Source organism: Chaetodon trifascialis, chromosome 6 (genome assembly GCF_039877785.1).
Source record: "Chaetodon trifascialis isolate fChaTrf1 chromosome 6, fChaTrf1.hap1, whole genome shotgun sequence".
Classification (NCBI taxonomy): domain Eukaryota; kingdom Metazoa; phylum Chordata; class Actinopteri; order Chaetodontiformes; family Chaetodontidae; genus Chaetodon; species Chaetodon trifascialis.
Genome location: NC_092061.1, coordinates 16,156,786 through 16,170,157, shown reverse-complemented (window position 1 = coordinate 16,170,157; position 13,372 = coordinate 16,156,786). Strand labels below are relative to the sequence as shown.

The 13,372-nt window shown below is 43.6% G+C and overlaps 1 protein-coding gene across 2 annotated transcripts; it reads right to left on the bottom strand.

Moving 5' to 3' along the window:
- Positions 1-323: 323 nt before the first annotated feature.
- Positions 324-12,581, bottom strand: LOC139333133 (fibrous sheath CABYR-binding protein). Of its 2 annotated transcripts, none has more exons than XM_070965413.1 (11): positions 12,473-12,581; positions 9,632-10,054; positions 4,658-4,705; positions 3,618-3,665; positions 3,170-3,502; positions 3,012-3,044; positions 2,795-2,860; positions 2,454-2,564; positions 1,798-1,893; positions 1,384-1,583; positions 324-1,234 (listed from the first exon to the last, which is right to left on the bottom strand). In XM_070965413.1, the coding sequence occupies exons 1-10, from the start codon at positions 12,515-12,517 to the stop codon at positions 1,419-1,421; spliced, it is 1,368 nt and encodes a 455-aa protein (XP_070821514.1). In that variant the 5' UTR covers positions 12,518-12,581; the 3' UTR covers positions 324-1,234; positions 1,384-1,418. The 2 variants fall into 2 exon arrangements, with proteins under 2 accessions (XP_070821514.1, XP_070821515.1); XM_070965414.1 differs by having other exon boundaries at positions 326-1,161.
- Positions 12,582-13,372: the final 791 nt, after the last annotated feature.

Below are 13,372 nucleotides of genomic sequence, written 5' to 3'. Positions count from 1 at the left end.
ATGTCCCCTTTATGATTAGAAAGCCGTATACCTGACCTGACAGACAAACTTCAGGGTTAAAAGACTTTGGTATGTTATTGTAAACAGCACTAAATGTCACTTAGTTGACACCTTTATTCTTTGTCTCTTTCAGCAACCTGTGCTATTATTACTGAAGTATTTTACAAAAGGTTGCATCTTTGAAAGCTATCAAAGGATTTTGTTTCCACCAGCCTAGAACCAACCTGGAAAATGAAGCCTAAATCTACAGTATTTCCTCCTGTCTGTGTATTTTATGAGTGAAATAGTGCACATAGAGTAAAACGAGTCAAAACAACCCCTTTATCACGATGAGTTACAGCTTTATTTCAAAGGTGGATCAAGTCAGTCCAACGGCATTCCACATGACGAATCACATTACATTTCCCCTTCAGAGCACAGACTTGGAACACAAAACTGTAGCACATCATATGGTCCATACAAAATGAATTGGGGAAAATAAGAGAAAGTGAGGAGAGAGAAATAGAAAAATCACCTCAGTTCATCCCCCCAAACTCTGTCCAGGCTTTCATAAAATCTTAAACGTCTAAAGGTGTTTTAGTATCACACTAACCTAAACACAGAGAGGACAGAGAAGGCGACAAATGAAAGCAAAGGGGGAAGTTTGTAAATGTGTCTCTTCGAGAGTAATAAGGGCCCGAAACACAAAATCTATGATTTTGAAATGTGAAACAAAGAAAAAAAAGAAAAGAAAAAAAAACAGAACAAGTTGTTCCTCCCACCCTGATCAACATAGGCTCAAGTGCAAACTGCAGCAACATTCGTCGATGCTACAGTATTGACATGCATTGAGTGTATGCAGCGTGGAAGCAAATGTTCTGGAGAGATGGAAACATTGGGCCCCGCCATTTATCTTGTAGGAATCTCCATCTCTCGTGCACTTCTGCTTCCACCACTAGTAAAAAATTACTGTACATGCTTTCTTGGAGAAATACAGAAAATGAGTAACGATATGTTTCTTTCCATTTCTGCACACATAAGACAACAGTCTGCTGTGCTGCCTTGAATGCAGCAGTTTTTGCATGTTGACATCTGGTTTGAAGTTTTGACCGGAACAAGGGCCGGAAAGGCACTTCAGAGTGTGGATGTCCTTTCAATTTCCTGGCGGTTCTGTCGTAAGCCCTAAAAAATAAAAAAATATCAGCTGGTTGACTCCCTGTAAAGCTTTGAGTCCTCCAAAAGACCAAAGGGGAATCTGAAAGAGAAACAGGGGCCTGGTTAGTGGCTGTTGGAGGTTGTATAATCATTTAAAAAAGGTTAGAAACAGGGTCAGAGGGTGAAAAACTAAGAGCCAAGATCCAATCCGTGTGATAAAAGACTGATTCAATACTGTGAGACACTTACAAACACAAAAAAGGTCTTTGCTGTGGGATGTGTATCTAGCCCTCAATGGAGACTTCTGGAACAATGTGTCCATTCAGCGACGCCTCCACCGACATCTCCACAGACTCCACAGCGAGCTGCATCTGACATGGCATGTCACAGATTTCTGACTTCATCTCTTCTGACAGCACATCCAAACATGTCTGCTCAGCAGTGGCATCCTGTCATGGAAAGGAGGGGAGAGAGACGGTTAGGAGACAGGGTAGATGGTCACCAGAAACATGAACAGGAAAGCCCCATGTACTCTTTGGATGAACACTGGAAGACGTACCAAAGCCAAAAGTGTTAAGCTATGATTAAACAGCTACACAATAGAATGCCGGGTTCATTCAGTTACTGTCTATATGAAACGATAAAAGCCTGACTGCAACTCACAATCACGATTTCCTCTCCAGGGACAGAGGCAGGCGCAGGCTCAACGGGCGTCACATCCATAGATTCTGACTGGGTGTCACTCATTTCAACAATTTCCTAAATATAGCAAGCAGAGAGAGAGGCGCGGGTTAAAAAGCTGAGCGTTAAAATTGTACAAAGTGATTATGTGCAATAGACATCGTTTCAAGTAGAGAAAAGGCTTCTCCTGATCTTTGAATCTAAAAGGTCACAGCAACTTATTTCTCTTGCCCAGAATGAATCAGGCTTCACTGTATGTTTATGAGCCAACCTGCACACTGTGCTCTGCCTCAGAATCCATTAAGAATGTGTTGTAGGCCGATCTAACGACTGTAATTTAATGTTATTCAGTTAAAAAAAAAATATATAAAATGAATTTGTGTCAAACAATGAACAGGGCCAACAATTAAAACCACCGAGTAATATTTAAGATGAATGATACTAAAATATAATATTTTCACACATATGTACAGATGTGCATAAGGGTGAAACATGTTTTAAATGACGGTGTCTTGTGGCCCTCTGGTGGCCCTAAACAACAGCTCAGGTTAGCTTTGCTGTTTCAACTACAACATCTGATTACAGAGGCAGGATGCCAGCTGGAACTTGTTGATAAATGACTGCTGTGCAGTTCTCACCGGCTGGACAGCAGCAGCAGACTCAGCAATGGCGACCTCCACTGCTGAGGCAGATTCTGTGACGACAAAGTCTTCAACCAGACTGTCAGCGGTGTCCTGGGTGGCAGAGGTCTGGAGAGAGACGAAGAGAACAAGATGAGAAAGAAGAACATTTTCCACACATGAGACATAGAAGTGAATGAGGGGAATTAATTAGCAAGCATCCCAGGAGAAAACGTGCAGATTTATTAATAGCTTAGCCCATACGCTTCTGATTTCAGGGTGATCTATATCGAGAATACAGCCATCTAAGATTGTCACATAACTTGTGGACTAAAATTGTTGAAAAGTTTAGGTTTTACCTCTTCCACTTCAGTTACGGGGGCTTCAGCTTCTTCTACGGGAGCTTCAGGGACAGTGACCGGCACCTGGCGAAACAGCAGATGAGGCCACATTACAATTTTTGAAGTTTTACTATTTATATGAAAGAAAACCTCTTAATCACAGGCTAATAATCAAAATGTGTTCAATCAACCATATAATGTATTTCTTGATGTGGAGGAAAAGAAAAATACTCACCACTGGGACTTCCATAGATTGGACAGGAGCATCCTGGACACACAAAACAAATAGCAGGGCATAGTTAGTCTTTGCTGTTAAGTTACATTTTGAAAGAAGGTACGAACGTGAAGAAACGTCAGAAAGAGAAAAGATGACAGCATTTTATAATCAATCACCTCTGTCATTGTAACAGGGTCAGCAGGGACCTCTGGTGCTTCCTCTTCAGCCAACACTTCTACTTCAGCCTCATCCTCTTTGGGGGCTGCAGGACTGACAATGGCCTCAGTCTCCTGTTCTGGCTCAGGTACCTCTGCGACCGCCTCCTCCACTGATTCCACCGCTGCCTCCGTAACTTCCTCATCCGCAGCAGGTTCTGCTTCAGCGGTCTGTGCTTCTACCACTTCGGTGGCCTCTACGACGGCCACTTCCACCTCAGCCTCAGCGGCTGCGTCACCCTCTGCCAAGGCCTCAACCTCCACTTCAGTCTCTGGCTCGCAGACATTTTGCGTCTGCACATGCAAAATCAACTCATTAAGATCGTCCTGTCATGTATGATCGAGGATACAGCGTTTAGAACGATACAGCTGTAACATCAAAGCATGCTGTCACTGAGAAGAGTCTTACCTGTTCAGTCTCCGTGGTGGTGATGATTGTTGTCTCCTCCGCCTGAATCTGGAGAATGACAAATAAAAACACTTAAACAAATGGATCAATAGATGGATGGACAGATGAATAGAACAACAACAATGGCTGTGGAGAATGACAACCTACAGTTTAAAGTTATCTTGAAATGATCATTGAAACGATTGTTTCTAGCTGAGCTTGTGAGGACTGGTTACCTCATTGCAACTGCAGCGCTCATGTCACATTAAAGCCCCATCAACTGCAATGTCAGCCTGTTTTGATCTTTTTTTATGACTACTTGACATCAGTCGAATCATTTATGTGATCACTAGTTTGCAGATCCACAAAAGTGCTTTAAAAAGTAGGTGATCTGAGTATTGTGTTATACATGAGAAAGAGAGCAGAGCAAAGTGCTTTTCCATCCATCCGAACTTTTCCATTCAAAGAGTCACTGCAACTGTAAACTTAGAAAAGAAGAGTGGAAACTGTGAGTTACTCTGGTTTGATGAATGACATCTTTTGCACAACTGTTGGGTGGTGACATATAAGCAAAAAACAGCACTCACACACTGAAATGTGTTAGCTCAATGTATGAGCAGTGTTGTGCTTTATATAAGGGGTGTGTGCTTTGCTTGAATGGCCTCTCATCAATAAGACAAGGGATTTCAGTGAAAACTGAATGGAGAGTGACCCTGCATCACTGCAACACAGTTTTTTTTTTTGTGTGTGTGTGTGTGTGTGTGAAGGAATCATGTTTTTAATTGTTTTCCTTTGAGGGTTTTGAAATTAAATGAACAAATCTCTAAAAACACTGCTCTGCTAACTTAGGCTACTGCTGATTCCTCTTCAACACATATGAAGTCGTCTCTTCATAACTGCTCATAAAGTCAAAGCAGGTCTTACTTGAAATGTGTCAAGTTGAGTTATGCTCCACTCATACTCATTCACACCTGGTGTAATCTGCCTAATCTGCTAAATTATGCTGTTTGAGATAGTAGAGGCTTAAGTGTGTGTGAAAATGAAATGCAGATTTGTTTTACCTCTGTCTCAACAGGAGCCTCCACTGGAGTCCCATCTGGATGTACGACCTGTGGAGGACAAAGTCAGTGAGCAAAACACTTATAGAAATATAAAAGTATCTTATTCAAGAAGATAGAAAGATGGCAGAAAGGGCATCCCATTAAAAAAGGCAATTAAAAATTTCTGCCTCATGCTATGCTGGGGGGAGGGGGGGGGGGTTAAAGGTGGTGCTCTGGGAGGGGCACATGCTATTCCTAAAAATGTGCCAAGAGCAAAATGAACTTCTGCTCAACAGTTTGTCAGCCAATCAGTAGCTGTGATGCCTTGAGGCATTTTAACAGAGAAAACCCAGAGAGGGTCTTTGTGGGTTTACAGTGTCCAAAAAAAAAAAAAAAAACATAAGGTCACAAATCAGATCATAAATGTACACTGGCAGTCAACAAACAACACACGCACACACACTCATCTTAGAGTATGCTTTGTGTGTGAGTGCAGCTGTAGCTCAGGAGAAGGGGAGGAACATGTAATGTGCATTAGGAATTTAACAACCAATTGTGTACCGGGAGGCTAGTCCGGCCATTTCTTGCACCCCCCCACCTTGTTAAATTATTGTCGTCATCAAGCCCTCACTCCCAAAAACACACACACACTCCAACATTTATTATTACATCTTTTTCTTTCAGGAATGTTGCTGGGTGAAGATAGATTTCAGCATTTACTCTGTTATAGTTTCATAATTGCCACTGCTTCCTGGACCTTTGTGTATTACTATTCAACTCATAATTTTCACTCACAATTATGAGAAAATGCAAATACAGAAGTCACTCATATTTTATTTATTTTTCTATAAGCCAAAGACACTCTGGTAGCCTTGCCACTGATTTAGTGGAACAGTTGGCAGTAACCTAAATGGCCAATGGCTGCATGGCCATTGTGCATCCAAGTGTGCTGAGCCATAATGGCAATTACGGGGAGCTGCACATAAATATTGTAAATCTTCATAGTACAACAATAAATTATTTAAACTGTCTTGTACCAGCCGGTCTTCAATGTAGGACAAGTCTAGTGCTTGCAGGCTGCTACTGCTAGTCACGAACAGACCAGTCATCTTTTGACCAAAATCACCCAAATCAATTTATCTACAGCCGAACAGAGGGAAAACTCAGTTCAAATGCTCTGGTTAGACTGGAGTTACTTGACCATCTCCATTTTCTTCTCTGTGCTGTGTGACTGAGAGGTGAGGAATCCTGTCCTCCCGGATTTTAACTTCTTCTGAACAAAAGCCAAGTGGGCAAAAATGCACGTATAGCTGAGGAGGGTAAATATACACTCCAGTTACACAGCGTTGGGGGGATGGTATAAGGGAGAGAAAGGGGCAGGTAAGGAACGAGGGAGAGGCCTTCCTTTCCTTGACAGGAAAACACACACATGCACAAAAATGCACATAAAGTATAAACACCCCCTCCGGTCTGTCCCAGCGGCAGAACAGTGTGTACCAAACTGATCTACACACAGATCCTTCCTCACCAGTCCCACCAAGAGACATATTCAGCACAAATCAAAGCTGATGTAGAAACAGCCAGCACTTACACAGACCATTTATCCCACAGAGAAAGTCACAATATATCTGCAATGCAATGATCTCTGTGGTTCAGCCAAATTCACACTCTCACTTTATTTTCAGGATCTCTGATTTTGAACAAATTTAGAGTTTAAGGACACAATTTTGCAAGGCCTAATTTGTCTTTATTTGCAAAGACAGCTTCAAATGAATGAATGAATGAATAAATAAATAAAAACAGCATTGTTAACTCATTCTTATTATAAAAAGAGATCCAAAGCAAAAACTTGAAAACTGAGAAAGGAGCGTTATGAAAGTGTGTGGTTCAGCTAACAAAGCCCTACAGTGTTCCAAAAAACAAACCTATAAAAGCTGCCTGTAAATGTTGAGGGGAGGTGGTTGTATATGCATGTGAACATATGTGTGGAGGAAGGCTGGACACTGGGGAGAGGAAGGCTGAGTGCCCTCACGTGCTTTGCCACAAGGTGATAAGTCTGAAAATGAAAAAACGATAGCTTTGCATGTCTTTATTGGCCACGGTTTCTGGCTATCATGTCAACTGTGATAAAAGAAATGCTTACTAATCATCTGTACGCATGCTGTATTTAGCATTTTTATCGTGAGCAAACTGAAAGCAAATGTACCGCAAGTCATCCTTTCACTTTAAATTTGTCAGATCCTTTAAAAAGGTTGTGACAGCTGTCCGTAAGCTCCTCTTCAATGCGCCAAATACCAAAGGCTAGGCTACACAACTACACACAGACACACTTCAACAGACAGATGAGCGCCCCTGAAATCCCAACAACTCAAAAATATCCCTCTTTCCCCAGTCTTGTCTCCTCCCACTGATAAAAGGGAGACATATGGATGAACAAGTGCACGTTTGGAGTAGACACTCTAATGAGGGCCCATACATTGCCATAGGACAGGAGGAGAAGAAGGGAGGGGGAGAACAGAAGGAGGGAGGGAGAGAGGAGAGGAACAAGTGGTGGGAGGGAAGGAAGGGTGATGGGGGAGAGTGAATTTACAAGGGAAAGAGGGGTGAGGGACCGAGGGAAGGAGGACTGGGCGGCTGCAGGAGCACAGAGGGCGCAAGCTGGTACAAAATGTTCAGCCACGGTAGGAGCCGCACCCACCGTCGCTTCAGGCCCACAGAAAAATGAAACACACTCAGTAGGTCTGGGTGGATGGGGTGGTGGGTTTCCACTCACCTGAGTCTCCGTGGTGACACCAAGAAGCGGAGGGGCCACCTCCCTTTGGTTCCAAAGCCAGCTGAATACGAGCCCCATTGACACCTGCTCTGATCTTATCACTGATCGACTAACTGATGTCCAGCTCTCACCTGACAAGTGGTGCCACCAAGCAAAAGGTTTCTTGCAAGACTATGGCCTACAGCAGATAAGCTGTCTGTGAGCAAAGTTTCATGAAGTCAAAACAGAAAAGTTGATAAAACAAAGCAAGAAAAACGTGACTTGAACGATTTAATTAAGCTGCTACTGTATGTGTGTGCAGTTAGCCAGCACTAATTATCAGTTTTGCAGGAGTGTCTGTGCGCAATTGTGAGCGTCTGAACTGAATGTGGCAGATGTGCAAGTGGGGAAGGAGCAGAGAAGGAGGAAGGCGAGAGGTGGGTGGTGTGGAGGGAGGGAGGGAGGGAGGGAGGGAGGGAGGGACAGGGGGGATGAGGTAGGAGGGTGGGGGGGCGTACTGCCACAACTTAACAATTAAACAATGATGGGCAGTCCATCTCCAATAGAATCCTCTTTATGAGTCCTGTACAGCTCAGTGGGCAGAGCATAACACTTCAGGGTTAGAGGTCACATTCAAAACCTCCATGTGTGAACTGGACGGGATGATCCAACAATTGCTCCTCTTACACCCATTCTCCATTAAGCATTACACACTCACATGCATCCTAACAAAACTCAGTTACTGGGAGCAAAGACCACAAATTTAGTGCATGTGTGTGCTCACATGCCATCTCCAAGTGTGTACGTGCACAGTGGTTCAGGCGCACAGATGTACATGTATGTGCAGTGTGCGACTGTGTATGTCTGCACATAGCCTCCAGTCAACTGGCTGAAACAGAACATTCTGTTCCCAAATGTGTACACGATGGCGACGACACAAAGACCACGTGTCATTTTTCAGCTTGCAAATGAAAATGTATAGATTTGGATGGCAAAAAATTCAAGCACTTAACATTTTCCTAAACTAAATATTTCCACGCTTGAAGCCTTTATCATCACATCTAAATTGTTACTATAAATGCGAATGTGAGTCATTGTGTAGATGAAACACCAGATAATGCTGACATCAACTATCTCTCAAGGAGTGTATTCAAATTTAAGCATATTCCAATCCTTGAAATTAATTAATTATTTCTGAACTTTCCAGACTCTGTATGAACACTGAGAGGTATGCTTTTTTTGGTACACCACTCTGTGTACAGTCAAATAAATAAATTAAATTAAATTAAAAAAAACAAAAAACAGAAGCCATGTGTCTTCAAATACAACAAACAGCAAGCCTTTTCATCCCATTCACTAAGTTCATTGACTTTCAAACTGAAAAACAGCATTGATAGCATATATTACAGAAAGGTGTGTTATCTGATATGTCAAATTTGGACAACCTCTTTCATGAAATGAAAAAACAGCATGGTTCTCCCTAGATATTTTTAGAGCACAAACAACTCTTACTTATACTTGTCTTATCCAAGTTATCAGTCTATTCCCTAAGACATAAACGTGCTCAGTAGCACAGACATTAGGTGACCCTGTAAAATGACATAGCTGAACAGGCTCTGCTCAGTCCGCCACTGATGGAGCCTACAATCTCTCCCGTGCTCTCCACCTCTTTGCTAAATGGAACATGTTGTTCCTACTGACTCCCACCCCCCCACCAGTTCCACCTCCCTTCTCCCATAAGGACCCAGCCACAGTACATACCCTTCGGTGGTTGTCCACAAAACCCAAACTTAGATTGGTACTCTTTATACAGAGCCAGCCAGTGAAGTGTCTCTTTCCTGCAAACCATATGCAAAGTGGAACCTACCAAAGATTAATTCTCTATTTCCACATAGCAAGTATCTAACCTGACAAAAAATACCCCCTCTGGCAACTGTATGCATTTTTTATGATGGTACATGCTGAACCCTATGCAGCTCATTGCCTCAAGAAGGAACCAACTTGGCGAGTTGTCTTGATACATTCACTAAAGAATCTAACACAGATTTTCAAGATCTGACTGCTTGAAATTGGCAGCTAAACTGCCATGCCTTATTCACCTGCTAAAATTTACACTCATACAGTACATGGCCTTTGAGGAGCCATCACACCAGGCCTACTTCAAAGATTCCTTTAAAAACCTGAACAACAGCAAGATTTTCTAGAAGAAGCCCATTTGGGACAATGCTCTTAATAATCCTTACCTCGGTTTCTGGTTCTGTTTCGGGAATGATAGGCTTTTCCTCCTGTATGAGCTCAGCTTCAACTACAATGGGCTCCGTTGGTGGCGTCTCAACGACTGGTGCTTCTTCAGTGACCGGGGCAGGGACTTCAACCTCGGCCTCTGCCGTGGTCTGTTCCAACACCACAGCCTCAGGCTCTGGTGCCTTGACCTCGACTGGCACGGGCTCTGCGACAGGTTCTTTCACGACTGGCTTTAGTTCTACTTCAGGGGTTTCCACAATGGGAACAGCAACAGGAACAGGCTCTGGGATCTTTTCTGGAGCTGGAGTTTTAGCTGCTTTCTTTGGGGTTGCTGCAGGGGGCACACACACTGCAATCCCGGGGCTTGCTTTGACTGGTGGGTTGGCTGCATGCTGCTCTTCAAGGGCTCTCCTCTGGGCCTGCTGCAAGGAGGAAAATACACAAAAACATCTGGGTCAATGGCTGTTGTCGTCACCACAGTGGAAGCCACTATTTAATTCTTTTCATGTTTTCATCCTGCAACCCATTCTGCTGCAGATATTAGTTCAATTAATTTAGCCTCTTGGGTACTTAGTGTGGCACAAGTAAGTGGCAGTTAATTTACAGTTGCTTCAAAGATGTATTGAGTATGTAAACTGCTAAATGATGAAGGTGGAATACCAAAAAAAAAATAAATAAATAAATACACAAATGGAGTTTTCGGAGTATGAATGCTTCTGACACCCCCATTGTGTCCACATACTGATGTTGTTGTCAGTCAGGGGTTCGTTCTGGCACATTTCTGTGTGCAGGAATACCAGACATGCCATCCCAGCCAGATCCAACATGTTTTTCAGCGCTGGACAAAACCCCCCCTCAGACTTTAATGGAGGTTTTAGGGAGGACAGACCACCGGATGGAGGGGCTGGGTGACTGGGAGTGGGCCCAGCAAAGCTAGTTAGATAATGGGAGCTAATTAGTTGAATCAGAGCAGTCCTGACAGGTCTGGTGAAGCGGGAACAGAAACCGTGCGAGTCAGCAGCACTGCTGGGTGCCCTGCGGGCCAGACAGTGGGCCTAATCACATCATAATCAGGTTATAATCAGGTTACAATCACTCCCCGAAAATGCTTTTGTTAGGCCGACAGCCAGTTAGGCATTCACAGTGCTAGACCAGTGCTGGAATCCAATGAGGCATGTTTGTGTAGGTTCATATGTCTATGCCTGTCCATCTAGTCACCGTCAAAACAACCCCTCCCTCATCTTTATTCACAAATAGCTGGTTGAAATCCAAACCTCACTATCACAGAGTAATATAAACATTTCAAATAACTGAAGTTGATAATTGTGGGCATCTGTTCAACACCGTTAACTATCTCCAAGGCCCAGTCAGCCTCAGAGGGAAACACTTCAATGTCAACGTGAGGGGGTTTACATGTGGCATGTGTGAGGAGCACTCAGCTTGACTTCAAGTGTCCAGCAGCTCCTTCCCTTCCTGCGCTCTGATATGTCCTGGGGAATTGGTGATAACACCAAGCTGTAAGCGACTGCAGGGCATTTTTATCTGAGTGTCACTGGCAGACTGTGAGAGAATCAGAGAGATTGTGCAGACTCCAGTCTGGCAAAACTAAGGCAAGACATTCCTCTGGTCAACACACTACCAAATACAGTTGTGTGGTGATGAGAATAGTAGACTGGCCAGCAAGCTAGAGGCTTAAGGGGGGTGGGGAAGAATGCCACAAACTCCATATTGAGAAGTTTCCCCAGAGCTGGAAGACTGGGCTTCAAATGGTCCTTTAGTGGTGTAGTGATCATTAGAGCATGATTTTAAACAATTATTAGGACTAGAAAAGACTCGACAGAGATCAGTTCGGTGGTGGAGTAACCTCTGACCTCAGAGAAGCAGGAGCTTCTATGTTATTTTCTCACTCATTATAGACCCCTCCTCCAATCCACCACACCCACTTTTACTTGGGCACTGAATGTTCAGAAGTGAAATTTCTCCCAATTCCCTAAGAGGAGTGGGGCGGCAAATATGCCAATCATCATGTCACTGCCGCTTCAACATACTAAATTAGAGCAAATGGCCTGTACTAAGTATACCAGCGTATAATTTAAAATTGAAGGTGGCACTTTTCACGATTAATGAGAAAAGACCACAGAAATATATAAACCTGCAGATCATCCCAGCACTAAACCAAATTATGCAGCGCGCACGTGGAGCGCGGGGGTTAAGCCAAGAGGCTTCTTCTCTCTTGTACCTCACATGGGATCCAAATGCACCTTTACGTGTCGTGCTAGTAGTATTAACTGTATAATTTCAATAAAATCTATTTTGGGGGCGTTTTTGGCACAGCCGTCCATCTTTACGCACGGAACTTAGAGCGCTCCTCGGAGCTGAGTGCGTCATGAGAAAAGAAGTACAAACGCGTGAATATATGCGCTCAAATAAGAAACTGAATAACATTAAGAGAATCAACACAAACCGACATTGACTATCTTGTACGTTTTTTTTCTTTGCTTTGAGATTTCGATTACAGCGCTAGTTTAGAAGCTTCATTTCATCATAAGCGCACAGCACGTGTTTTGCCTCAATATTAAGAGCAGCAGTTGTATTTTTACGCATCAGCAATCACAATGTGTAAAGGCAAAAACGAGGTTTCGCCCTTTGGAAAAAACGGTGAGGAGTTTAAAATAAACACAAGAACCATCACAAACTGACAAAAGGGCATTTCCATCAGCATTTTCCGACACGGGAAAGACCCCAGCGACTGACAGAGTTCACATTCTACTGATGTCCGAAATACTTCGGATATGATGAGATGCGAATAAAAACCCCAAAGCGCGCCTGCCACCACTTACCGCTCTCCTCATACGACGCTTGTTCTTCTTCCACCTGCTGGGCATTTTGATGTGTGTTGGTGGAAAGTGGACAGACCGGAGAAAGGAAACGAGCAGAATGGCAGAGTGGGCAAACTCGATCTTTATAGAGCCCCCGGTCAATGCGTTACCTTTGAACCGAACCTATGAGAGGACTGGGATGGAAATGGGGGCGTGGAGAGGCAGACACACACGCACATCAGTTTAACACATATGCATGTGCACGCCAGCTCAGTGAGATGATCGTATCAGAGCCGGGCTACCTATTGGCTGGATGCTGGGTTGTATTATGCAACCACTCCATCAGAGCAGAGAGAGAGCAACTCATGTGCTTGCAGAGTGCCACACCCCCCTTTCCTGGATCAGTTAGAAATACTTTTTTTACTCGAGCGCGTGGCAACAATGCAGCACGTGCTCTAAAATATTTTGGAACGATGTTTGCAACGCACATCATAAAGCATGGTACAATTCAATACGTGCCTCCTTTTTAACTTCAATTCATTATCGAGAGAAAACCAACAAGGGAGAAATGCGCACAAACAGGCGCTCCTGCCAACAAAACAGCGTCTGTCAACTTTTTCCTATTCCTGAAAATCATGAAGCCAGAGAATAGCTGTCATTGTGTGTTTCTCATGCGGGGAATAAAGAGAAAGAAAACACGCACACGTGTTTACGCCCACCGCCCCCCTGCGCTGCATCTGCTGTGAGCGCCCATTGTCTCCTACGGATACAGCGGTACTCGTGCATAATTGGAGAAAAGAAGATGTATATGCTTTATTGTATCACTCAAATCGCGTAAAAGAAGATTTCAAGGTTCATAGACATGTTTCACACGGGTTGTTCAGTGAGAGGATGATGTGAAGTTTCTTTATACGGAGGGGT

Coding starts and splice junctions, on each gene's coding strand:
- LOC139333133 (XM_070965413.1), bottom strand. CDS start 12,517: ATGCCCAGCAGGTGGAAGAAGAACAAGCGTCGTATGAGGAGAGCG. Junction 4,706..9,631: donor AAACAGAACCAGAAACCGAG/GTAAGGATTATT, acceptor TGTCCTCCACAG/GTCGTACATCCAGATGGGAC. Junction 3,045..3,169: donor ACCCTGTTACAATGACAGAG/GTGATTGATTAT, acceptor TTGTGTGTCCAG/GATGCTCCTGTCCAATCTAT.